The sequence below is a fragment of the Coregonus clupeaformis genome, unplaced genomic scaffold (assembly GCF_020615455.1).
Source record: "Coregonus clupeaformis isolate EN_2021a unplaced genomic scaffold, ASM2061545v1 scaf0870, whole genome shotgun sequence".
In the NCBI taxonomy this organism is placed as follows: domain Eukaryota; kingdom Metazoa; phylum Chordata; class Actinopteri; order Salmoniformes; family Salmonidae; genus Coregonus; species Coregonus clupeaformis.
Genome location: NW_025534324.1, coordinates 124,207 through 150,694, shown reverse-complemented (window position 1 = coordinate 150,694; position 26,488 = coordinate 124,207). Strand labels below are relative to the sequence as shown.

The window sequence follows — 26,488 nt, the reverse complement described above, 5'->3', positions numbered from 1 at the left end:
AGAATGATAACCACCCTACGATTGTGAATTACTTTGAAGGACTTTATAATGAAATAATTTGCATCATTCATTAGGGGCCAATTTCAACTAATTATAAGGGTACCATTGTGCGCCGTTTCCTGCCTCTATCCGAAAGCGTTGTCTGAGTTCGACAATTGTCCGACAATCACACATGTCAACAGGTGTTGCTTCCTATACCCTTCGTGGTGGTCCTCTTTTATAGTAATTCATCCAAATGTATCAAAGTAAATATCATGGCGTTATGCCTGTGGGCACAGGGTAGATAGGCTTGAAGTGCTGAGACTATGATGACACACACAGAAAAAAACAGTCGTCAGTGCAGTTGGCCATTGTTGGCACGGTGGACAAGTGTAGTGCGCGTCTTGGACACAGCGTTGCGCTCTCCGCATTCCTTCTCCAGGAGCCCCCCACCAACTCTCTTCCTCACCCCACCAAACCTCCCTCCCTACCACAACAGTAGGACAGCAGGGAGACCGTCTACAGAGACTAATGAGAGGACAGCCACTCTACAGTCGTATGCCATGCGGCTAGTGTAATAGTTTACAGAAAGTCCGAAAGTGTGACGTCCTAACCGCCAGCGCGCTGCCTAACTGCTCAGGAAATACTACGGAGTTTTGGAACCAATTTCGCCAAAGGAGCGACGAGATTCTGGAATTACTGGAGTTGTGGACAAGTCCGGGAACTACGTTGAGGCTCAGGAGCAGCTCATCTTTCGAGGAAGGACATACTTTTGAACAGCAGGAGTTCAGGATGGAGAGAGCGTCACTGTTTTTGCCCCTTGTCATTCTACTGATGCAATGTAAGTAAACTTTTGCATTTAGGCTACTCCATATGATAACGAGTAATTCGTGTGTAATGCATGTTGGGGTTGATCTGTATTATTGGTATTCTTGAAAATTAAATGACCATTATCCCTATTGCAATTGCTTTTGTCTCTGTAATGCCATGTCAGCTGTTTATGTGTTTAGAAAAAATAAGCAATTTTAGATAGGAAAATATTGATAAAGCACCTAATAAAAAAATTAATGATGATTGTGATCTTACTGTGAACTGTAAGATCACTATATCATGTTGATGCTTCTACTCTCACGCACACAAATAAAGGGGCCAGCACTTGATTCGGTTGCAATTGAATTAACTTTTTACTTAATCCTCTTCTTTCCTGGAGAAACATATGGCCTGTACTAAAGTTTTCCAACGTTGCCGGTCTTTCGTATACAGTAAATGCAACAACTCCATACGTTTCGGCTAACGCCTTCCTCACTGCGTGTGATGATATTGGAATACATTCAACTGCAGAAAACAGATATGGACCACTAATGTGGCGTTAAGTTATTGTTGGAAGCAGGCCAGTCTAATCGGGATGTGGGCAACCCAAGGTTGGGCACAGGGTGGGTACCACCAACTTTGATAACAGCAGGGCCGTCAAATGTGCATCCCAAATGGCACCCTATTCCCTTTATAATGCACTACTTTTTATCAGGGCACATAGGGCTCTGGTCAAAAGTAGTGCACTACAAAGGGTGCCATTTGGGACGTTTCCATGGTGTCAGTGAGATGCCAACCAGCCATGGGAGGGGCTGCATTCAGGTCTGCCCAACTGTTGATGTCTGCTGATTTATCATTTGGAACTGTTTGGAATAGTTTGCATCAGACTTGATTGGACTGTGTTCTGTCCTGTAGCTTAGGTGAGGCTTGTTTTGAACGTTGTGGTGCCATTTCGGATGCTGACATTTTGCAAGTGAGCCACTGAGGTGCGTGTGTTAGAGGAGAGGAGACCCCACCGCCAACCCTGACTGGCACAGCTGTTCCTGTCAGAGCAGTACAGGGTTACACAGACACAGAGGGGCTTTGTTCTCCTAGGAGAACACACACACACACACACACCACATTCTCTCTGTCTCTCTAGATCCCTCTCTGTCTGGAAATTGATGTGCTCTTAGATGCTAATAGATATAGATGCATACCATATAAAATGCTCCTAGCACAGATTTAGCGCTCAGTTGTAGCTTATAATAATAGGTATATAATAGGTAACTATCTGCTGTATGAACTTGTGTGTATGTGTCTGTGCTTGTTCGGTTGGTCATGTGTCAACTTGTGTAGTTTTTGTAGTTTGTGTGTGTGTGTGGGGGGGTGGCTTGCAGGAGAACCATGTTCGAACCCAGTTGGGTGTTTGTGTGTGTGTCCGGTTTGGGGTCAATTCCAATTGAAGTCACTCAATTCAGGAAGTATTTGCATTTAGAATTTTTGATAGAATTAGCATCTCATTTTCCATTTATTGCAAAGTCATAAAAAAAAGTCCCTTTTCAATTCTTTTCAAATGTCCCTTTGTCAAATTTTAGTTTTCTTCCTGAATTTACTGACTTTGAATTGACCCCAACCCTGGTAGGTCCCAGGTGCAATAGCTCATAGGGTTCAGAGAGGGACAGGTCACCATGCAGCAGACAGACAGAGAAAGTGTGGGCATCATGTCAGGGTTGTTATCACGTCTGTGTTATCTCAAGGAGACGCTCCTCAAGGTGGCTGCCGTTTGCCACAGCCGACACTGTGACAACAGCTTGTTCAACCCAGGGATGCTACTGATGGATCCTGCTGCTCTGATAATATAGAATAAAACTATTGTTATCTCTCTCGCTCTCTCGTTCTCTCTCCATCTATTTCTTCCTATCTCCCTCCACATCTCATCCTCTCTGTCTGTCTGTCTCTCTCCCGTCTCTCTCTCTCCCTCTCTCTGTCCATCCAGCCAGGGAGAGACAATGCTCCTCAGAGAGCGAGAAAGAGGGAGTGATGAGGCACACACACTCCCCACACAGCTGCAGCGATAACAGTGTTACACATACTCACAAAGTAACACAGACAGCAAGCAGGGAGGGACAAAATACACGAGGCTGCACTTTTACCGCCTACTGTACTCAAACATCCGAAGGACAACGTGAATAGGCAACATGAGCCTGCAGTTTGAATTCGCACTCTGCCACTGATAATGTGTAGGCCTAAGTAGATCTAATTGCCTAAATACTCATAACTAGGATTCACACATTGTTTTTCCGTTTATTTTCTGTGAATCGACTGGATTGAAATGGAATTGACCGCAGCCCTTAGTATGCTTCATTGTTTGCTTCATTGTTTTTCAGCGAGCAAGTTGTTTACATTTTGTTTCCCAACTTTTGCTCTGCTTTCATGGCCATCTAAGAGGCCATCCCTGAGAGGACCTGTAAATCCATTATCACTTCCTGTGCCTCTCCAATGCCTTTGTCTCACTTTGGCCTCCATTCTTTCCCTCCATTCTTCCACGTAGATCCGGTTTGCGTCTCAAAATGGCACCCTATTCCCTATATAGTGTACGACTTTTGACCAGGGCCCATAGGGACGCAGACCTGCCCTTCAGTGGGGGAAAGCAAGAGAACAGGAGGATTGGTTAGGACCTTTCCTCTGCTCCCTCCCCACCCCTTGGTCCACTAATAGAACCACAGGAAGTAGTGCAACAAACAGAAGCTAAACTAAACAGGAAGCTAGCTAACTGCTAACAGAGAATGGCTCATTTGGTTGATGACCTCAGTTAAGTACAGTGTAGACCAGTGGTTCCCAATCAGGGGTACTTGGGGGTACTTGGCCTATCCAAGGGGGTACTTGATCTGACTCATGATACCATAGGCTTACTGGTAAAATGCACATGAGGGGGTACTTCAGGGGTACTCCGGGCAGAGCAAAATTCAGTTTGTGGTACAGTGACCAAAAAAGGTTGGGAACCACTGGTGGTTTAGGTCTTTTGATGTGACATTTACCAGTACTGGGCCATTTACATTTTTAGTCATTTAGCAGACGCTCTTATCCAGAGCGACTTACAGTTAGTGAGCGCATACATTTTTCATACTGGCCCCCTGTGCGAATCGAACCCACAACCCTGGCGTTGCAAGCGCCATGCTCTACCAACTGAGCTACAGGAGGCCATGACAGATAGACTTGTGCTTTGCTGGCCAGCAATTGTCAGTATTTAGTTAATTGAGCAGAATATAGCATTAGTAGGCTATGCAGATGGGAGGGGTTGAATGTAGCTGAAGGGTGGGACTAATAACAAGATAACAAATGTAAAATATACTGTGTCTGTCAAATGTATATAGGTTCAGAACTTTTGTAAAACAGCAGTTAAAAATATATGGCAAATTGAAATCAAACTGGATGGACATCAGAAATAGATGGAGAGGTTGAGGGTAGAGGAAGGACAGAACTAAAAACAAACAAAATATAACTATTGTAAAATAGATTGTGTCTGTAAAATGTATATAAACTCAGCAAAAAAATAAACGTCCCTGAACAAAGGGGGTGTCAAAATCAAAAGTAACAGTCAGTATCTGGTGTGGCCACCAACTGCAGTGCATCTCCTCCTCATGGACAGCACCAGATTTGCCAGTTCTTGCTGTGAGATGTTACCCCACTCTTCCACCAAGGCACCTGCAAGTTCCCAGACATTTCTGGGGGGAATTACCCTAGCCCTCACCCTCCGATCCAACAGGTCCCAGACGTGCTCAATGGGATTGAGATCCGGGCTCTTCGCTGGCCATGGCAGAACACTGACATTCCTGTCTTGCAGGAAATCATGCACAGAACGAGCAGTATGGCTGGTGGCATTGACATGCTGGAGGGTCATGTCAGGATGAGCCTGCAGGAAGGGTACCACATGAGGGAGGAGGATGTCTTCCCTGTAACGCACAGCGTTGAGATTGCCTGCAATGACAACAAGCTCAGTCCGATGATGCTGTGACATCGCCCCAGACCATGACGGACCCTCCACCTCCAACTCGATCCCGCTCCAGAGTACAGGCCTCGGTGTAACGCTCATTCCTTCATTAATTGTTTATGGTTCACTGAACAAGCATGGGAAACAGTGTTTAAACCCTTTACAATGAAGATCTGTGAAGTTATTTGGATTTTTACAAATTATCTTTGAAAGACAGGGTCCTGAAAAAGGGACGTTTCTTTTTTTGCAGAGTTTATTATGTATAAGCTGGAAGTAGAAGCTTAAGTGATGTTGTTCATTAGTTTACTCCAATTAGGGGAGGGGTGGTAGGGTTAGCGGAAAATAATAAAGGAAAATATATTTTAAAAAGATTATATATATATATATATATATATATATATATAATATTTTATATATATATTACATACACACACACTACCAGTCAAAAGTTTCGACACCTACCTACTCATTCAAGGGTTTTTGTGAGGACAGATGCTGGGAGACAGGAAGTGAACATTTAATGGAAAAAACAGACAGGAACAAAACACGTCTGGACAGGGGAAACGAAACATCAACGCTGACACTGGGATCAAACAGAGGAACAGACAGAAATAGGGGAGGTAATTAACAAAGGGAAGGAGTCCAATGAGCGCTGATGCGTGTAACGATGGTGACAGGTGTGCGTAATGAATGGCAGCCTAGCGCCTTCGAGCGCCAGGAGAGCGTGACAGGCTGACACCCCCCTCGTAGGGATGCCACCCGGTGTCCCACCTGGGCGAGCCAGACGGGCTGGCCGAGGCATGGGAACCGGCCAAGGCGCGGGAACCTGTCAAGCCTGAAGGGCCGGCCGAGGCGTGGAAGCCTGAAGGGCCGGCCGAGGCGTGGAAGCCTGAAGAGCCGGCCGAGGCGTGGAAGCCTGACGAGCCGGCTGAGGCGTGGAAGCCTGACGAGCCGGCTGAGGCGTGGAAGCCTGACGAGCCGGCTGAGGCGTGGAAGCCTGACGAGCCGGCTGAGGCGTAACGATGGTGACAGGTGTGCGTAATGATGGGCAGACTGGCACCTTCGGGCGCCAGGGAGGGGGAGCGGGAACAGGCGTGACATATTTTTCTTTATTTTAGACAATTTTTTACATTGTAGAATAATAGTGAAGACATCAACACTATGAAATAACACATATGTAATCATGTAGTAACCAAAAAAGTCTTAAACAAATCAAAATATATTTTCTATTTCAGATTCTTCAAATAGCCACCATTTGCCTTGATGACAGCTTTGCCTCAAGTCCATATTATGGGCAAGAACAGCTCAAATAAGCAAAGAGAAATGACAGTCCATCATTACTTTAAGACATGAAGGTCAGTCAATATGGAACGTTTCAAGAACTTTGAAAGTTTCTTCAAGTGCAGTCACAAAAAACATCAAGCGCTATGATGAAACTGGCTCTCATGAGGACCGCCTCAGGAATGGAAGACCCAGAGTTACCTCTGCTGCAGATGATAAGTTCATTAGAGTTACCAGCCTCAGAAATTGCAGCCCAAATAAATGCTTCACAGAGTTCAAGTGACAGACACATCTCAACATCAACTGTTCAGAGGGGACTGTGTGAATCAGGCCTTCATGGTCAAATTGCTGCAAAGAAACCACTACTAAAGGACACCAATAAGAAGAAGAGACCTGCTTGGGCCAAGAAACACGAGCAATGGATATTAGACCGGTGGAAATGTATCCTTTGGTCTGGAGTCCAAATTTGAGATTTTTGGTTCCAACCGCTGTGTCTTTGTGAGACGCGGTGTGGTGAATGGATGATCTCCGCATGTGTAGTTCCCACCGTAAAGCATGGAGGAGGAGGTGTTATGGTGTGGGGGTGCTTTGCTGGTGACACTGTCTGTGATTTATTTAGAATCCAAGGCACACTTAACCAGCATTCTGCTGCGATATGCCATCCCATCTGGTTTGGGCTTAGTGGGACTATCATTTGTTTTTCAACAGGACAATGAACCAACACACCTCCAGGCTGTGTAATGGCTATTTTACCAATAAGTGATTGAGTGCTGCATCAGATGACCTGGCCTCCACAATCCCCCGACCTCAACCCAATTGAGATGGTTTGGGATGAGTCGGACGGCAGAGTGAAGGAAAATCAGCCAACAAGTGCTCAGCATATGTGGGAACTCCTTCAAGACTGTTGGAAAAGCATTCCAGGTGAAGCTGGTTGAGAGAATGCCAAGAGTGTGCAAAGCTGTCATCAAGGCAAAGGGTGGCTAATTGAAGAATCGCAAATATAAAATAAATTTTTATTTGTTTAACACTTTTTGGGTTACTACATGATTCCATATGTGTTATTTCATAGTTTTGATGTCTTCACTATTATTATACAATGTAGAAAATAGTAAAAATAAATAAAACCCTTGAATGAGTATGTGTCCAAACTTCTGACTGGTACTGTATATATGTATGTATGTATGTATGTATGTATGTATGTATGTATGTATGTATGTATGTATGTATGTATGTATGTATGGATATATATATATATATATATATACACTATATATATATATATATGTATATATACTACTGTTCATATAGTATGTAGTATATATATATATACTTGTGTGATATATATATATATATGTGTATATATATATCATATATAGTGTAGACATTGTATTATATATGTGTGTATATATATATATATGTGTGTATATATATATATATATGTGTATATATATATATGTGTGTGTGTATATATATATATATATGTATATATGTGTATATATAGTTTATATATTTATATAGTTTGATATTAGTATACCCTATTTGCATTTATGTATAGCATAGCTAATACTGTTGTGCGATATATATATATATACACTACTGTTCAAAAGTTTGGGGTCACTTAGAAATGTCCTTGTTTTTGAAAGACATTTTTAAAAATTGTCCATTCAAATAACATCAAATACAGTGTAGACATTGTTCATGTTGTAAATGGCTATTGTAGTTTTATTGCTTCTTTAATCAGCACAACAGTTTTCAGCTGTGCTAACATAATTGCAAAAGGGTTTTCTAATGATCAATTAGCCTTTTAAAATGATAAACTTGGATTAGCAAACACAACGTGCCATTGGAACACAGGGCTGATGTTTGCTGATAATGGGCCTCTGTACGCCTATGTAGATATTCCATAAACAATCAGCCGTTTCCAGCTACAATAGCCATTTACAACATGAACAATGTCTACACTGTATTTCTGATCAATTTGATGTTATTTTAATGGACAAGGAATTTGCTTTTCTTTTCGAAAACAAGGACATTTCTAAGTGACCCCAAACTTTTGAACGGTAGTGTATATTTACAACAAATATTTACGGGGGATTGGAAATGATGCAGACAATTACATTGATGGAAGCTACAATCTAGCTGCAATATTAAATCTGATCTACCCCCCCCAAAAAAAATAATCTTTATTCGTATAAATAAAACGGATTTATTGAATTCTCCATGTGGTACAGGAAAAAACAACAATTTAATCAATTTTAGAATAAGGCTGTAATATAACAAAATGTGGAAAAAGTCAAGGGGTCTGAATACTTTCCGAAGTCTCTTCATTTAATATAACAGGCTTTTAAAATTCAATATTGATGCACAATTTCTACTTAAAATACCAAAAGGGATGCAAAAGGCAGTCTTTTCATGGAACGACCCGCATATTAAGTGTGCGTGTGTGTAGTACATAACATTACTGTACCAAACACGCTCCTCCCTCGATGGACGGGTGTTACCCGGGCGACCTGTGGTCAGCAACAGGATGACAAAACTATAATCCTGACCTCATCAACCAACAGGAAGGGCTGCTCCTATTTCCTATTCCTGTCAAGATGCACAAGTTCAACTGGCAGACACACAGGCACACAGACACAGAGGCACACAGAGACACAGTCAGCCAGCCAACCAACCAATCATCCATGCTCCACTTCCAATCTGGTCCAGAGGAAAAACTGGTTCATAAAAGCTGTAATTGGTTCATACAACATTTACAACTGGTTCATCATAACTGAATATAACTGGTTTATAACAGATTATAACTAGTTCATAACTGATTATAACTGCCGTATAGCTGATTTTATAACTGAGTTAACTTGTTCATAACTGGTCCTCCATCTTACAACCCTTTCCCCCAACCCCATACGTGGCACCTCTCTCTCTCTCTCTCTCTCTCCATCCCTCAGGCCTTCCCATTGTCCCTGTTACCGTGTCAACAACCACACCCAAGGTGGAGGTCCGTGAGAACTCTGATGCGGTTCTGAGCTGTGATTTTCGGACAGAGAAGGAACAGAATCCTCGAATCGAGTGGAAGAAGAAAGGAACAGATGTATCATTTGTTTACTATGAGGGACACTTCAGAGGTGATTGGCTGTCCTGGCACATTGTCTTCCATCGCTGTCTTTCTCTTTCTGTCTCTTTTAACCCCTGTCCAGAGCCCATCTCCAGACTCCGATTTCATTTACTCTCCTCACATGAGGGAAATTCATTTTAAGAGCTTCATCAACATAAAGCAGAATGTGATGAACATTACAAAGACATTTGAATGAGAAGTTACCAGAGGATTGATGGTAGTTTAAGTATAAAACTTTTCCTTAAGAAACTAAATATCCATCCCCCCCCACCCCCCTTCTCTGTGTTGACCGGTTTCCCCTCTCCCAGGTGACTTTGCGGGGCGTGCAAGGATCAAGGGGGCGACGGTGACCCTACAGAGGGTGACCCAGAAAGACGCGGGCGAGTACCGCTGTGAGATCAGTGCCCCTCACGACACCATCACCCTGGGGGAGACTAACATCACCCTCAAAGTCTTGGGTGGGTACCACACCATCTGTCTGATTGGCTGACTGAGAGGGTCTGACTGACTGTGTGTCTGTGTGTTGTCTCAGACATGCTGTTTGTGCACCCCCTTAACCCTGCTGACATTGTGGCTGTACCCTCCCCACAGTGCCCCCCCACACCCCATCCTGTGAGATCCCCAGCTCAGCCCTGACGGGTTCTGTGGTGCAGCTGCGCTGTAGGGACCAGCAGAGCATCCCCCCAGCCACCTACTCCTGGTACAAAGATGACAAGCCGCTGACCCCCTCCCGTATGGCCAACGCCACCTACCACCTTAACCCAGTTACGGGCATACTGGTGAGATACTTTTTAAGAACAGTGTATATGCAGTCATACCATTGATGCTTTGGCACGATTTACTCAATGTATGTGCCAGTAAAGCAATATGAATTTGAATTTGAGAGAACGAGGGCCCAGCCACACACACACTGACTGTGTGTTACATAGGAGCCACACTAGGGCGTCAAGAAAATAGTCTTTTTTTTTAACCTGCTACACTGGAAGTGTAACTTTTGGCCAGCGAGAGCAATGTGCGAGCTTCTTTATCCTATTTGAGCTGAAAATGGAACCAAAGTGTAACTTCACCTACAGCTCACTTATGCCCAAGTTTCATTGAGATTAATAGGAGCGCCTCACGCTCCGTATACTGTTAGATATGCATCCGGTGTAGCAGGCCTCCAATACAGACTCCAATACATGGAAGTATAACCAACCACTAGCACAGTATATGTTAATATAAACTTCAGTACGACACTCAAACCTTAGCTACAGTTCAGACCAACAGTGGCTACCTACAGGTCACTTCCCTTTGGTCAGACATCAACCCATATAGACCCTTAGTTCGGAAGCACACTGGTAAACTCTAGACCAATTGCCAAAAATACTGTACAGGTTCTGTGCATCATATCCTCTTCCTCTCTCTTTTTCTTTCTGTTGATCCCTCCATCTGTCTCTTTCCCTCTCCTCTGGAAGGAGTTTAAGATGGTGGCGAGAGGCGACGCGGGACAGTACAGCTGTCTGGCATCAAACGAAGTGGGGCCGCCCAAGATGTGTGAGGCTAAACACATGAAGATAGGTGGGTGTGCATGCATGCAAGTGTGTGTGTTATTATAAGAATGATCAAATCAAATCAAATGTTATTTGTCACATGCGCCGAATACCACAGGTGTAGACCTTACAGTGAAATGCTTACTTACAAGCCCTTAACCAACAATGCAGTTTTAAGAAAAATAAGTGTTAAGTAAAAAATAGATAAGTAAAAATACAGGGGGTACCGGTACAGAGTCAATGTGTGGGGGCACAGGTTAGTCGAGGTAATTTGTACATGTAGGTAGAGTTAAAGTGACTATGCATAGATAATAAACAGAGAGTAGCAGCAGCGTAAAAGAGGGGGTGGGGGAACAATGCAAATAGTCCGGGTAGCCATTTGATTAACTGTTTAGTAGTCTTATGGCTTGGGGGTAGAAGCTGTTAAGAAGCCTTTTTGGACCTAGACTTGGCGCTCCAGTACCGCTAGCCATGATTGTTGTTCATATGAGTGTAGTTTTGTCTTTCCACAAACTACCGTGACTCTCGTGTTTCAGATATGTTTTATTGTGAAGTGTAGGTATATAGGCATACAACTGTACAATTGGTCTTCTAAGCTTCTTTTTTACATACAAGAAAACATTAGAACAAATGGATACAACAAAAACAGTAATAAAAAAATAAAGAAAAGACCTCTTGAATATCCCTAAAAGCCGTGGCTTTTGTGGAGCAATAGGTAACGATGCTTCAGGTCCAAGATATTGTGGATACTGGCTTGAGGGTTGGTTACATAGAGGAGAATGTCATCTGCGTATAGAGAAATGTTATTTGATGTGTCGTTAGTATTGAAACCAACTAGCGTGACTCTCAACCTCTCTCGCTCCCTCCACTCTCTCTTTCAGAGGATGTAAACATGGCAGGGGTCGTTGCTGCGGTCGTGGTCATCTGTCTGGTCATCGCCATTTGTGGCTTCGGGGGGTACTATGCACACCGTAATGGCTACTTCAGCAGTGAGTCTGTCTGTCCCTCTCTCTGTCTTTCCATGTACATACAATATGTATCTGTCTGCCCGTTTGTCTGTCTGACTGTCTGTCTGTCTGTCTGTCTGTCAGTCTGTCTGTTAGTAAATACAATTTGCTAGTGAAAGTTTTTGTACTCACTTCCTCTTACTTTCTGTCTCCACTCTCCTCCTCTCCCCCCATCCTCCCTCCAATTTCAATCCATCTCCAGGACACAGAGGAAGGTAAGAGCTTGTGTCTCCTTAAAGCCATTCAGAATTATTAAAATATAGTGAACACACCCTGACACTGAATACATCTACATTGCTGTGTAACTACCACAGACTAATAGAGGTGTGTGCGTGTTAATGTGCTGAGTAAGTGTAGTGTATTAAGATTATGATGGTGTTAAATGTTTTTCATGAAGAAATGGAATGTTGTTTATGTTAGTATCAAGAGGGAATGTTTTAGGTGTAACGTCACATACAACAGACCGGAAGTGTGTTGTAGACAGGGGAGACTGGGGATTGGCCAGAAGAGGGAGCATCATTGGTTATAAATAGGGGGGAAAACGAAGAAGAAAGGCAGAACGAGCAGCCATTCTGAGGCGTCACTCTCCGGGTGTCATGTCACCTGTAACTTATGCTGTAACCTCGTGATTTTAATAAAAGCCTCTAACACGATGCAGCATAAACGGACTCTTTGTTGACAGCAATAACTGGCCACCACTCATCCGATACGACATAAGGTCAGTAGAGAGTGATAGGTGTGTGTGATTGAGCCCAGCGGTGCAAGCCTGTCTCTTCTCACAGAGAGAGACACTAACAGGTGATTTGTGACCCAGTTAAAAAAAACTAGGTTTGTTATTTTGACTGACTGACTCTAGATTAGGCCAGTTAGATGACTAAGAATACTATCATGATTATTTTAAATGAATTACAAATAATAACAATAATTAATCATCCTTTATCTAGGGAAGTCATATTGTGATTGACATCTCTATTTCAAGTGAACCCTGGCTGCTTATAAACTCCCCTCCCGGCTGAATTGTGATTAGCTTACCTGCTCCGTGTGGTCGTGTTGTTAGTAACCCTAAGCATGGTGTGTGAACCTCATCACCCCCTCACTCAACTTTGACCCCCCCCCCAGGTCCTTTTGGATCCCTCAGTGTCACGGTGTGGCCCACATCAGCAGCCAAAACCTCCACAGAACAGAAGACAAGTGAGTCTTACCCACAGACAGACAGAGTAATAGATTTAAAAGTAGACAATTGAACAATTGACAATGAACAGGACTTTACATAGAAGCACACACTGTGTTTGTGTGCGCTTGCGCGTGTGTGCCCAGGAGTCCTTTACAGAAAAGGTTGCCCTTTCAGCTCCCTAGGACCGTGTCCTGTGCTGTGTTAGATGTAGTGGTGTTCTTTGATAGTGGCCAATGTTTTTACTGCGACCACAGCTGCATCACATTTATGAAACTCGCTCCCTCCACTGTGTCAAACAATCTAGTATCTTTATAAATGCCTCTGTCTTCCAGGACGAATGCCAACTACAGCCCTCCGCCCCAAGATGTGAGTAATTTTCTCTGATTTTGTCTGTTGGTGTATTCATGGATGGGTATTATATTCACAGGAAATGTTGACTTGAGCATTACCGCTTACACATTACTTTGAGCACATAACATTTTCTAGATTGATTCTAGATAACATTTTATCACCATATTAAAAGACAATATGATAATTACTGGTAGAATTATCTTGGTGGTAGTAGTAGTAGTAAGTAAAATTCTCCAAATGTTACTAATAATGGAGAGAAAAAGAGCTGAACTGCAGTAGTTCTGACCGAATGAAAATATGCTACTGTTCTTCTCTCTCAGCCTGTGGACTTCAAACACACCCAGTCCTTCATGCTGTGAGGACCTCGACAACCCCTAAAAGAAACCACACACACCAGCATCATGGCAAGACTGGAGTAGTTTTATTCGATCCAAATGAATAGCAAGGAGGCACAGACAACTTAGCGTAGAGGCCCTGTATTCCTCCTGTTTTGCTGTACTTGGGCCCTCAATGCGAGCCTATTATATTAGTCACATGGCACTCTATTCCCCCTCTGGTGGCCAAGTTGTTAAAAATGACATCCCACACAAATGCTCACTTACCCCTCAACTGGCCAAAACATGAACTACCTAAATCTTATTTTATACCAAAGACTTGAACATGGCATCTGAGTGTAATATACTGTAAATATTTTCTGATGGCTTTTGGCTAAGCATAGATTTTTATTTAACTAGGCAAGTCAGTTAAGAACAAATTCTTATTTACAATGGCAGCCTACCCCGGCCAAACCCTAATCTGGATGATGCTGGGCCAATTGTGCGCCACCCTATGGACTCCCAATCACGGCCGGTTATAATACAGCCTGGAATCGAACCAGGGTCTGTGGTGCAGTGCCTTAGACTGCTGCGCGACTTGGGAGCCCACAATGCAGAATAAGAAAATCCATCTTCTTCCGCGGGCAGTACTCGCGGAGACCTCATTCACGGTAAACACTGCATATGTCGGTTCAAAATTACCTAGTTAATGTCTGCGTCAAATTAGCATACTGTAATTTTGTAAAAATCCACATCAAAATCCATCTGTTTTAAGATAGAGATGTTTTTTTGTTGTTGCTTGGGCTGGATCTCAATAATATTAAAGTAGTGTTTGTGAGACCAGGAGACTTGTGAGACCGAAAAACACCACTGAGCTCACCAAAATAGTTTTATGGCGGCTTCCTCTCTTTCTTGAATATTGGCCATCCACTATATTGCTTTCAGAACCGTGCATGTGAAGGAAAGGAGAAGCTTGGGGCTCGATTCAATCTGTATTGCTGAAGTTCAGAGCTATGATAGAAATGTAAAGGTTATGTTCCTGTGTTCGCAGAGACTGCATTCACGTTAAACGCTGCATATGTCAGCTCAATCGTAAATTACCTTTATATTTCAAACGTGCTAAAGCTCTGAACTTCAACAGTACTGATTGAATTGAGACCTTTGAGATGGACCCCTGCTCACTCGAAGTTGCCAACATTTTGTGATGCCCAATGCCTTTCAAAAGTAGTTATGTCATATTCTATCTAGGGGCTCTTTTGTAAGTGTTTTCTTGTTTTGTTTAAGCAAAAGTATTATTGTGCTACTGCATTTTTTTTATAATAGAGTATGTTTCTTAGGCAATGGATGAATGAGTTGCTGTTAGTTTATTCTTTGTAAGATGTTTATTCAGTATTAAAGATTTATCCAAAACGTGTTCAATCATTTCTCACCATGTAGTCTCTTCCCACAGCCGCTGGAGCAGGGTGGAGCGCCATGAGTCAGGCGAGCGAGACTCATCATTCAAAATCAGTAAATGATCAAAACATTTTATAAAGTAGAAATGCAAGCATGTAAGGTAGAACATGGTTTGCAAAACCACTCTCACTATAACCCCTTGACTGATTAGCATAAGAAAGCAAAAATGTTCACATTTAATCCAACATCCTTTATTAAATAGTACATTATAATGGTGACATGTAGGACAGAGACAACGTCATCATGGCCAGTGTTCACTTGGCCACTTCCTGCAGCTGGGGCTCTGGAGAAGAGAGAAGGGAGATTGTGAGTAATGCTGGGTCGTATTCATTACTGCATACCGTAGTAAAACACTTTGCAAAGGAAAACAAAAACAAGCGTTTATTGGACAAGTTCCAGTAGTTCCTTTCATGTTTTTGTATATATATTTATCGTTTGGTGCCTAATGAATACAACCCTGGTTGATGGTGAATGAATCCTTTAAACCACCTGTGTCAAACTCATTCCACGGAGGGCCGAGTCTGTGGGTTTTCGCTCCTCCCTTGTACTTGATGAATTAAGGTCACTAATTAGTAAAGAACTCACCTCACTGGTTGTCTAGGTCTTAATTGAAAGGAAAAAACTAAAACACGCAGACACTAGGCCCACTATGGAATGACTTTGACACCCCTGCTTTAAGCATAGAATGAGTGTAAGTTATGTAGGGTGAGATGGTGGTATTACAATTTAGTCTGACTGAGCTACCAATAAATGCTACTACTGCAGTAGAGCTGGGCGACATGGACAAAACCCATATCACAATAAAGAGAAATCAAACGATACGTTTATTAAAATGAATTTACACCCCAGTTACTTTTTTATATTACCCTTTAAACGTCGTAGCTATCAATTGTCCCATTAGCAATCACCCATATTATTTCATACATCACATTTCTCTACTGTAGGCTACTTATCGTTATTAATGATATTAGTAAAATGTCTGATCATTTTCAGTTTATCATCCCAGCTCTATACTGCAGTGCATCGCCTTAACGAACCTGTAAATTTGAAGTCAGGGAATTTGGTGAGGTCACCGGTCCCATATAACCTCTGCAGTTTGGTGATCTCCTCTGAGACACCCTTTTCATAGGAGGGGCCTGCATCAACGATCCCACCTGCTGCAGCCCTGGAGAAAAGGGAGAGAGATGGGGAATTAACCTTTAACCTCTTAAGGATCGGACACTTTTTTTCAATTTTCGCCTAAAATGACATACCAAAATCTAACTGCCTGTAGCTCAGGACCTGAAGCAAGGATATGCATATTCTTGATACCATTTGAAAGGAAACACTGAGGTTTGTGGAAATGTGAAATGAATGTAGGAGAATAACACATTAGATCTGGTAATACAAACAAAAAAACATGCGTTTTCTATTTATTTGTTCCATCATCTTTGAAATGCAAGAGAAAGCCCACAATATAATATTGCAGTTTAGGCGCAGCAGTGTGTGCAAAGTTTCAGATTGATCCAATGAAGAATTGCAATACTGGACTATTTTGTATTAAGTCTGCCCAAATGTGCCGAATTGGTCAATTGATACATTTTCAAGTACATAACTATAGAGAACATATTAAAATGATACATTAATACAAAATGTAAGTTTACACACTCCCAGGAATGTCATACATGATGGATCATTAGCTTATACACTAACTTTCACACATCTAGCAGGGTGGGTGTGGAGCCAGAGACAGCAGGGGTTCAAACTGTAGAACCCAGTTCCTACATTTGAATATAAAAATTGATTTTATCAAACAAAACTATGCTAGCTTTTATCTCTGGGACCCTTAGGATGACAAATCAGAGCAAGATTACTGAATGTAAGTATATTATTTACCTTCAGAGGTGAATGTATCAAACCAGTTGCCGTGATACGTTTTTTGTTGTTGTGTACTCTCCTCAAACAAGAGCATGGTATTTTTTCACTGTAATAGCTACTGTAAATTGGTGCAGTGCAGTTATATTAACAAGAATTTAAGCTTTCTGCCCATATAAGACATGTCTATGTCCTGGAAAGTTTGCTGTTACTTACAAAAGTCATGCTAATCACATTGGCGCACGTTAGCGCAACTGTCCCGTATACGGGACACCGATCCCGTAGAGGTAAAAAACAACACTGTAGCATAGAATACACTACTCTGTGGTAGGGCTGACCCCATTTTGTCGATAGGCTGTTGGTTGACCCTTTATTTCTTTAGTCGTGGTGTACAAGAGACCTGTCTGATTTGCGCCTATGAGTGGACTAATCTATTGTGGAGGCCGTGGGAATGGCACTGTCCATCACTCCAAGACGTGCTACTGAAATTGTATATGGTTATATTACATATGATAACAATGATGCAAAACTAATAAAAAAAGATTAATTTATAACAAATGCACCTTCTCCCACGTTGGACAGTGGTCACTGTCTGCGGTTCTGAAACACATCAGTGCGCTGTTGAATTGGCACCTTTTCCTAGACCAAGTTGCTATGTGCATAATAGCAAAGTTAACCAGCATATTGGTGTTGAGAACAATGCAGCGGAGGCAGCATCAGAATGAGGAGATGAGAAAACAGCCCTTGCCTTATTGTCTAAGAAAAGTGAGGTGAGAGGAAACCAACTTAATTAGGTCTATAAATCAGTAGCCTAACTATTAAATGTGCCTGGCTTTATATAGTCTTAATACCATAACTTACTTAGGCCTATATTTCAATACTTATGTAGGCTACTGTATCAATCATTCATTCATTCATGTCATCACACAGCATATGAGTCATTCATGATTTTAAATGCAATCAAGCGAGCCTTGAATAATTAGCGTACACAATAAATAAACCGTTCCATTTCGGAAATTGCATTCATGAATGAATGCGACTGTTTTTAGTCTTTGCTGTAATAAAGGCTTAATAAAAAAAACATCAGAACAAATTCTCTGGTACGCTTATAATGTATTTTACGTTGTTCCAAATGTTCCGAAAAATTATATTGTAATCTATACAGCACCTGTTTGGCGCACACAATATGCACGCAGCGCTTGCTCCTTACCTTATTTTTCTTGATCTCCAGTATTTTCCACAACTAGTCAAATTTATTCCACACATCTGACTTCCCCTTTACCTCATGAGCAACCAGTAAACATTCCCCCTTTTTGAGTTTGTCACGTCCTCTGCATCCATTTTGCTGTTATGGCGTTCAGAGTTTGTTATAACCAATTTATTGATGTGATTATTATATGCTACAGGTCAGGCCCTATTGGTCACGTGCATGCGATGCATACATGTGTCACGTAAAGAGAGCAAGGGTTGAGGGAATAGGGAATGTTTTTCCTAAACAAATGAGGAATTTCAGTAACAGAACTTTTCAGTCAGAAATGGCTGTAATTATGTTGCAGCTTAAGCAACATGGACAGCACGATAAACACTTTGATGTTCTGTGGTGGTCACTGCAGCAGGGAGGAGAGAGAGAACAGGTGCTAGTCAAAGTCACTCGCTATCTTTTTTTTTTTTTAACAAAGCGCAGCAAGTCTTAGCCCTGCACAATTAAATCAACTGCTGGTCGGACTCCCTCTAGTCATTTTTGTATCTTAATTATTTAATCAAACAGTGTGCTTAAAGCATCAGACAAGCTCAGTGAATATAGTTGATTTGATTAAAACACATAGGATGTCTATATATATGGACAAAATACACGTTTTAAAATTTCAACCAATCAATTGGTCGAAAGAACAGACGAATCTTGGTCACCAAGATTTTTTTGTCGGAGACAGCCCTACTGTTGTTGTAGTGGATGAGTTCAAGAAACCACATAACTAATCAGCCCTATAATTATTATACCCTATAATGTCTCAGACATGTATACCCTATAAAAACATATTCAGCATCCTATGCGTTTCATGGATCTTGCCATCTAGGCATATATGGCCGACGTACTGTATAATCAAGTCTGCCAGCTCCGTTCCTGACATTTCTATTTGCAACGTCTGCTTACTGAACGTATGGCCCAGCCTTCTGTAAATTGCTCTGCAGTGCTAAAATGACGTGCAGACTCCCTGCCACCATCTCAGTCATGACATCACGGGTCATTCCACTTAAGCCTAGTTAACTTATTGCCTTCCAACATGAAGAAACATGTACAGTGGGGAAAAAAAGTATTTAGTCAGTTCTCCCACTTAAAAAGATGAGAGAGGCCTGTAATTTTCATCATATGTACACGTCAACTATGACAGACAAATTGAGATTTTTTTTTCAAGACAATCACATTGTAGGATTTTTAATGAATTTATTTGCAAATTATGGTGGAAAATAAGTATTTGGTCACCTACAAACAAGCAAGATTTCTGGCTCTCACAGACCTGTAACAACGTCTTTAAGAGGCTCCTCTGTCCTCCACTCATTACCTGTATTAATGGCACCTGTTTGAACTTGTTATCAGTATAAAAAGACACCTGTCCACAACCTCAAACAGTCACACTCCAAACTCCACTATGGCCAAGACCAAAGAACTGTCAAAGGACCCCAGAAACAAAATTGTAGACCTGCACCAGGCTGGGAAGACTGAATCTGCAATAGGTAAGCAGCTTGGTTTGAAGAAATCAACTGTGGGAGCAATTATTAGGAAATGGAAGACATACAAGACCACTGATAATCTCCCTCGATCTGGGGCTCCACGCAAGATCTCACCCCGTGGGGTCAAAATGATCACAAGAACGGTGAGCAAAAATCCCAGAACCACACGGGGGGACCTAGTGAATGACCTGCAGAGAGCTGGGACCAAAGTAACAAAGCCTACCATCAGTAACACACTACGCCGCCAGGGACTCAAATCCTGCAGTGCCAGACGTGTCCCCCTGCTTAAGCCAGTACATGTCCAGGCCCGTCTGAAGTTTGCTAGAGTGCATTTGGATGATCCAGAAGAGGATTGGGAGAATGTCATATGGTCAGATGAAACCAAAATAGAACTTTTTGGTAAAAACTCAACTCGTCGTGTTTGGAGGACAAAGAATGCTGAGTTGCATCCAAAGAACACCATACCTACTGTGAAGCATGGGGGTGGAAACATCATGCTTTGGGGCTGTTTTTCTGCAAAGGGACCAGGACCGACTGATCCGTGTAAAGGAAAGAATGAATGGGGCCATGTATCGTGAGATTTTGAGTGAAAACCTCCTTCCATCAGCAAGGGCATTGAAGATGAAACGTGGCTGGGTCTTTCAGCATGACAATGATCCCAAACACACCGCCCAGGCAACGAAGGAGTGGCTTCGTAAGAAGTATTTCAAGGTCCTGGAGTGGCCTAGCCAGTCTCCAGATCTCAACCCCATAGAAAATCTTTGGAGGGAGTTGAAAGTCCGTGTTGCACAGCGACAGCCCCAAAACATCACTGCTCTAGAGGAGATCTGCATGGAGGAATGGGCCAAAATACCAGCAACAGTGTGTGAAAACCTTGTGAAGACTTACAGAAAACGTTTGACCTGTGTCATTGCCAACTAAGGGTATATAACAAAGTATTGAGAAACTTTTGTTATTGACCAAATACTTATTTTCCACCATAATTTGCAAATAAATGCATAGAAAATCCTACAATGTGATTTTCTGGAGAAAAAAATTCTCATTTTGTCTGTCATAGTTGACGTGTACCTATGATGAAAATTACAGGCCTCTCTCATCTTTTTAAGTGGGAGAACTTGCACAATTGGTGGCTGACTAAATACTTTTTTTCCCCACTGTACATTAGAGTAGGCCAGCGGTGACAGTCGGACAATAGTGCGGTTATTTATTACACTCACTTGCTCTTGGTGCTGTAGTCGCGGATCTTGTCTAGGAATAGTTTCTGGATAGGGTCCAGGTCCTTGGCCCGGTTGAAGAGGACAGCAGACAGGCCGACATTCCTGCGCAGTGTCAATGACACCGCGGAGCGGAACAGCGAGGACAGACGGAATAGTTTATGAAGCGCCATACTATCAAACGGAGAGAGAGGGACAAATGACAACAGTTAACTTTGACAGTACCAAACTAGCTAACAAACTGAACAGGTATATTACTGACGAAAGCTAAACAGTGCATGTACAGTAGCTAGCTGAAGTTCCTAGCAAGTTAACGTTAACGGTTCCTAGCTAGATAGCTGACGGAAGTAACGTGGCTGTGGTAACTAGTGGAAACCCAACCTGTGCACATCTTCCATACAGGCATCTAAAGCAAAAAAGACATGACACTAGCTAACTTACAGTATTTGAGGAAGTTACAGTATTAGTCGACCCTATGATAACTTTAGCTAGCTAGCTTAGCACTCGCGTTATCATGTTTGTCTCTTACCAGCCAGCTATGACTTGTATTAGCATGAAGACGACGAACATGTAAGATTTGTCGTTAATACAATGAAAACGATTAAAATGCGTTAAATTCTGCTGAAAAACACCACTCACCTTGAATTTGACACTCCTGTACAGGCTGAGCGATTGCTTCCAATGTGATAAACCGCTTTGCATCATGGGTATTCTTTTAATTGGTCGTGTTCGCGAACATCAATGTACATCCTGGCTGCGCATCTCTACATGTTGTCCAGCGACAGTTTTTATCCTAGCAATAATGACATAATAATTATGCTTTATTTGCTACCTTATTTGGTATTTTATTTCTGAAATGAAAATCAAACTAGTCAATGCCTTGAAGGTGCATGTCTATGCCCCTGTGGCAATGCACCAACTGTCACACACAAAAAACATAATTGCTGGATTTACACAACTGATTTAGTCTTTCCCTCAACTTCTTTGTGCAGTCCTCTAAATCTGTTTTTCTTTAGGCTATTGAAAACTGGATTTACAGTGTGCACCAGTAACCTACTGATTGTATTCATCTCATTCATCAGATTTTAGTTGTCTATGATCTCCTACTGAAATAAAATACTACATGGGCTATAATAAGATGACAATAAGCAATCATGTGGTGTTGATCAAAGCAAAATCAAACAGGACAAAAAATACATATATTTTTAAATTACATACCTTCCTACGCTCTCAGAAGAAAAGGTACAGAATTGTAGCCTAGCTTAGGCCTATTTAAATGGATACAAACTAGAGGGCTGCATTCCCGCGGGATGCCTGCAGGACCTGCGGGTCCCGACAGAGATCATTGTGGCGCAGTCTGCATTTTTCATGCAGAGGGTGGGAGCGGGCAGTCAGACAGACTACTTAGGGAGGATGTCAGAGATTTAGCAGTGTAGTGCCAGGACAACAACCTCTCCCTCAACGTCAGTTTGACCAATGAGCTGATCGTGGACTATAGGAGAAAGAGGGGACAGCACGCCCCCATCCACATCGATGGAGCTGTTGTGGAGCGGGTCGAGATCTTCAAGCTCCTTGGCGTACACATCACTAAGGACTGAATATGGTCCATACACACCCGCACAGACGTGAAGAGAGCACGGCAGCGCCTCTTCCACCTCAGGAGGCTGAAAAGATTTGGCATGGGCCCTCAGATCCTCAAAAAGTTCTACAGCTGCACCATCGAGAGCATCATGACTGGCTTCATCACCACTTGGTATGGCAATTGCACCACCCTTGACCGCAAAGGGCTACAGAGGGTGGTGCGGACAGCCCAGTACATCCAGGACCTCTATATCAGATGGTGTCAGAGGAAGGCCCGAAAAATGTCCAAAGACTCCAGTCACCCAAGCCATAGACTCTTCACTCTGCTACCATCCGGCAAATGGTACCAAAGCATCGTCTCTCGGACCAACAGGCTCCAAGACAGCTTCTACCTCCAATCCTTAAGACTGCTAAATAGCCAGACTGCTAAATAGTCAATTAATGGTACCCAAACTATCTGCACTGACTCTATCTTGCACTGACCCTACGCACAATCACTAGATGTTATATACACTCTATATACACACTCCCTCACACACACTACACTGTCACTCCCACACAAAACCCTCACACATTCACATACACACACACACACACTTTTACACTCATCATTTGATGCTGCTACACTGTTCTTTATTTTACTCTTATTGTTATCTATCCAGATGCCTAGTCACTTTACCCTGCCTTCATGTACATATCTACCTCAAATACCTCGTACCTCTGCACATTGATCTGGTACTGGTACTCCCTGTATATAGCTCCATTCTTGTGTATTTTATTCTATTGTGTTAGTTACTATGACATTTTTTTATTATTATGTTTAAACTCTGCATTGTTGGGAAAGGTTCGTAAGCAAGCATTTCACTGTAAAGTCTGCACACTTGTATTCGGCGCATGTGATAAATACAAATGTATTTGATTTGAAAATATTTTTTGTTGTCCTGTAGATTATTTGGAAACGGTCCTCTTTCTGCTTTGTATGCGTAGGGGCTCTGCATGGTCAATCCAACGTCTGCAGTGGCCATACAGCATTTAGTGCGATGCAGCCTCCGCAGAAGTCAGAGCATTCATACTTCTTGCGCTTCGCGGAGCAGAGCTGTTGTGAAGGAAGTTGTCAAGGAAGTGAGTTTGTGTTTATACAGGACCTCCTGCCCCCACCTAAGGTCAACCTATCATGTAAATGTGGAGCTATACGGAGCCCTCCGCATTGTTAAGACATTTGGGAGGCGCACAGCGATGCGGTACAGAGCTCGATTTGGCCTCTGCGTGCCCCTAGAGGCTACGCAATTGCGTCAAATCCTCTGTACGGAGCCACTTAATCACAATTCCAGAGCAAGCATAAATTGGCTTTAACAATGCAGACGGCTCTGCATAGCTCCGCATTGACATGATTGGTTGATGGTAGGTAGGGGCGGTACATCCTGTATAAACACAAACTCACTTCCCTGACAACAAAAACATGGATAAACTTTGACAAAAGACTATCAGAACAGCTTCACAAATAAATAACATGTTTATGATACCTCATGTAGGGATTTCAAAGACACAAAAATTAGTTTGAGGTAATGGAGATAGATGCGGTAATGAGGATAATGGAATAAATGCAGACCATGGGGAATAGAAGGACGCTGGATTGGATCACGTTCAACAAATCTGATCTAACACAGTGGATATTTGTTAAATCCTTAATGATTTATGTATTGTAACAGGCCCATAATGTGGTTACTAAAATCCGATTTGGATATATTTGGCTGTTTTTGCTGCATAACATTTAGAAGTTGTCCCTTTTCAGGTTTAGAAAAAGTGACTGTTAAATGCTAACTCCCATTCGTATAAACTGGTAGGGTACCAAAAAATGTCTGCAGCATTGAAGGTCCCCAAGAACACAGTGGCCTCCATCATTCTTAAATGGAAGAAGTTTGGAACCACCAAGACTTCCTAGAGCTGGCCACCCGGCCAAACTGAGCAATCGGGGGAGAAGGACCAAGAACCCGATGGTCACTCTGACAGAGCTCAAGAGTTCCTCTGTGGAGATGGGAGAACCTTCCAGAAGGACAACCATCTCTGCAGCACTCCACCAATCAGGCCTTTATGGTAGAGTGGTCAGACTGAAGCCACTCCTCAGTAAAAGGCACATGACAGTCCGCTTGGAGTTTTCCAAAAGGCACCTAAAGGACTCTCAGACCATGAGAAACAAGATTCTCTGGTCTGATGAAACCAAGATTGAACTCTTTGGCCTGAATGACAAGCGTCACGTCTGGAGGAAGCCTGGCACCATCCCTACAGTGAAGCATGATGGTGGCAGCATCATGCTGTGGGGATGTTTTTCAGCGGCAGGGACTGGGAGACTAGTCAGGATCGAGGAAAAGATGAAAGGAGCAAAGTAGAGAGAGAGATCCTTGATGAAAACATGCTCCAGAGTGCTCAGGACCTCAGACTGGGGCAAAGGTTCACCTTCCAACAGGACAATGACCCTAATCACACAGCCAAGACAAAGCAGGAGTGGCTTTGGGACAAGTCTCTGAATGTCCTTGGGTGGCCCAGCCAGAGTCCGGACTTGAACCCGATTGAACATATCTGGAGAGACCTGAAAATAGCTGTGCAGCAACACTTCCCATCCAACCTGACAGAGCTAGAGAGGATATGCAGAGAAGAATGGGAGAAACTCCCCAAATACAGGTGTGCCAAGCTTGTAGCATCTTACCCAAGAAGACTCAAGGCCTTAATCAAAGGTGCTTCAACAAAGTATTGACTAAAGGGTCTGAATACTTATGTAAATGTGATATTTCAGTTCTTAATTTATAATAAATTTGCAAAAACATCTAAAAACCTATTTTTGCTTTGTCATTATGGGGCATTGGGTGTAGATTGATGAGGAGAAAAAATCAATTTAATCCATTTTAGAATAAGGCTGTAACGTAACAAAATGTGGAAAAAGTCAAGGGGTCTGAATACTTTCCGAATGCACTGTGTATGGAGCTCTGCGGAGCCCTCCGCATTGTTACACAATTTGGGAGGCGCACAGCGATGCGGTACAGAGCTCGATTTGGTGTTGCGTCACACACTCCATACTGAGCCTCCGGGTCTCATTGCAAAGAGCAAGCATAAATTGGCTTTACCTCAGTCCTCTACTGTTTTTAATGTACATCTGTGATATTTATTACCCCATGACATGTGGCCCAGTTTGCAGATGATCTCTGTTATTGGGCCTCTGTTATTGGGCCTTTGCCTATGCTGGAAAAAAGCTACAGAGGAGCATAACAGAGATCGAGAACTGAGCCAATCAGTGGTGGGTCAAGCTCAACCCCCTGAAGACCCAGTACTTACTCTTCTCCAGAAACCCCAAAAGAACCAAGCAAGTGCACCTTAAACTGTATGGACAGGCACTCCAGACGACCCCAACGGCTAAGTTCCTTGGGGTCACATTTCAAGAAAACATGTCCTGGAGTGCCCACACGGAGTGCATGGAGAAGGAGGGAAGGAAGTGAATGAACCACCTGAGGGTACTCTGCAGAAGGAAAGGAGGAGGCACGCCTGGAACAGCCATCAGAGTGTACCAGAGCTACATCCCGCCACTCTTTGAGTATGCTACACAAGCCTGGTGTAACGTGGGGAGGTCTCATGTCAGACTATTCAAAACTTTGCCATCAAGATGGCATACAGACTCCCCACGTACACAAACACACACTACATACATTAACTTTCAGGATTGAGAACAGTAGAGGAGAGGATGGCTGTTCTGGGGCGCAGGTTTACCCTCAGGTTGGTGGACAATCCATCTCTGAAACCCATGATTCGGGAGGAACAAGCTGACCCCCCAGATTTTTATCCAGCACCCTCCTCTCCATGCTTCTTAAATATTGAGCATATCACTTTTAAAACCATTTTAGAGTGGATATCTGATGCATTTTATTGTGATTTTATCCACTCTTACTCCCGCTGATAGGTACTTCAATAGAAGCTGACATTTTAACAACCTAAACGCCGGTTTTACTGCACTTTAAATCCATTAAAGTTTTTTAAAAATCATATCAAGTTGAGAAAAAAAGAAAATAAAGAAAGGAGAACTGGACCACCCCCTCCGCCTTGTACCTTGCCAAACCTGACCTTCACCAGACCGA

General features: G+C 42.6%; 2 protein-coding genes across 2 annotated transcripts; one reads left to right on the top strand and one right to left on the bottom strand.

Moving 5' to 3' along the window:
• The first annotated feature begins 405 nt into the window (after positions 1–405).
• Positions 406–14,014, top strand: jam2a (junctional adhesion molecule 2a). The gene is made up of 10 exons (XM_041866952.2): positions 406–820; positions 8,992–9,168; positions 9,467–9,616; positions 9,750–9,937; positions 10,613–10,715; positions 11,569–11,676; positions 11,897–11,909; positions 12,814–12,885; positions 13,201–13,234; positions 13,540–14,014. Exons 1-10 carry the CDS (start codon positions 772–774, stop codon positions 13,576–13,578), a joined length of 933 nt encoding a protein of 310 aa, XP_041722886.2. The 5' UTR covers positions 406–771; the 3' UTR covers positions 13,579–14,014.
• Positions 14,015–15,157: 1,143 nt separating this feature from the next.
• atp5pf (ATP synthase peripheral stalk subunit F6) lies at positions 15,158–21,531 on the bottom strand. The gene is made up of 4 exons (XM_041866953.2): positions 21,426–21,531; positions 20,790–20,960; positions 16,026–16,153; positions 15,158–15,271 (listed from the first exon to the last, which is right to left on the bottom strand). Exons 2-4 carry the CDS (start codon positions 20,957–20,959, stop codon positions 15,243–15,245), a joined length of 327 nt encoding a protein of 108 aa, XP_041722887.1. The 5' UTR covers position 20,960; positions 21,426–21,531; the 3' UTR covers positions 15,158–15,242.
• Positions 21,532–26,488: the final 4,957 nt, after the last annotated feature.

Excerpts from the sequence above, each read along its gene's own strand:
- jam2a (XM_041866952.2), top strand. The coding sequence starts at position 772 with ATGGAGAGAGCGTCACTGTTTTTGCCCCTTGTCATTCTACTGATGCAA. Across the intron at positions 9,938-10,612 it reads ACCCAGTTACGGGCATACTG|GAGTTTAAGATGGTGGCGAG; the intron begins GTGAGATACTTT and ends CTCCTCTGGAAG. Across the intron at positions 13,235-13,539 it reads ACAGCCCTCCGCCCCAAGAT|CCTGTGGACTTCAAACACAC; the intron begins GTGAGTAATTTT and ends CTTCTCTCTCAG.
- atp5pf (XM_041866953.2), bottom strand. The coding sequence starts at position 20,959 with ATGGCGCTTCATAAACTATTCCGTCTGTCCTCGCTGTTCCGCTCCGCG. Across the intron at positions 16,154-20,789 it reads GACTACAGCACCAAGAGCAA|GGCTGCAGCAGGTGGGATCG; the intron begins GTGAGTGTAATA and ends CCTTTTCTCCAG. Across the intron at positions 15,272-16,025 it reads CCCTGACTTCAAATTTACAG|AGCCCCAGCTGCAGGAAGTG; the intron begins GTTCGTTAAGGC and ends TCTCTTCTCCAG.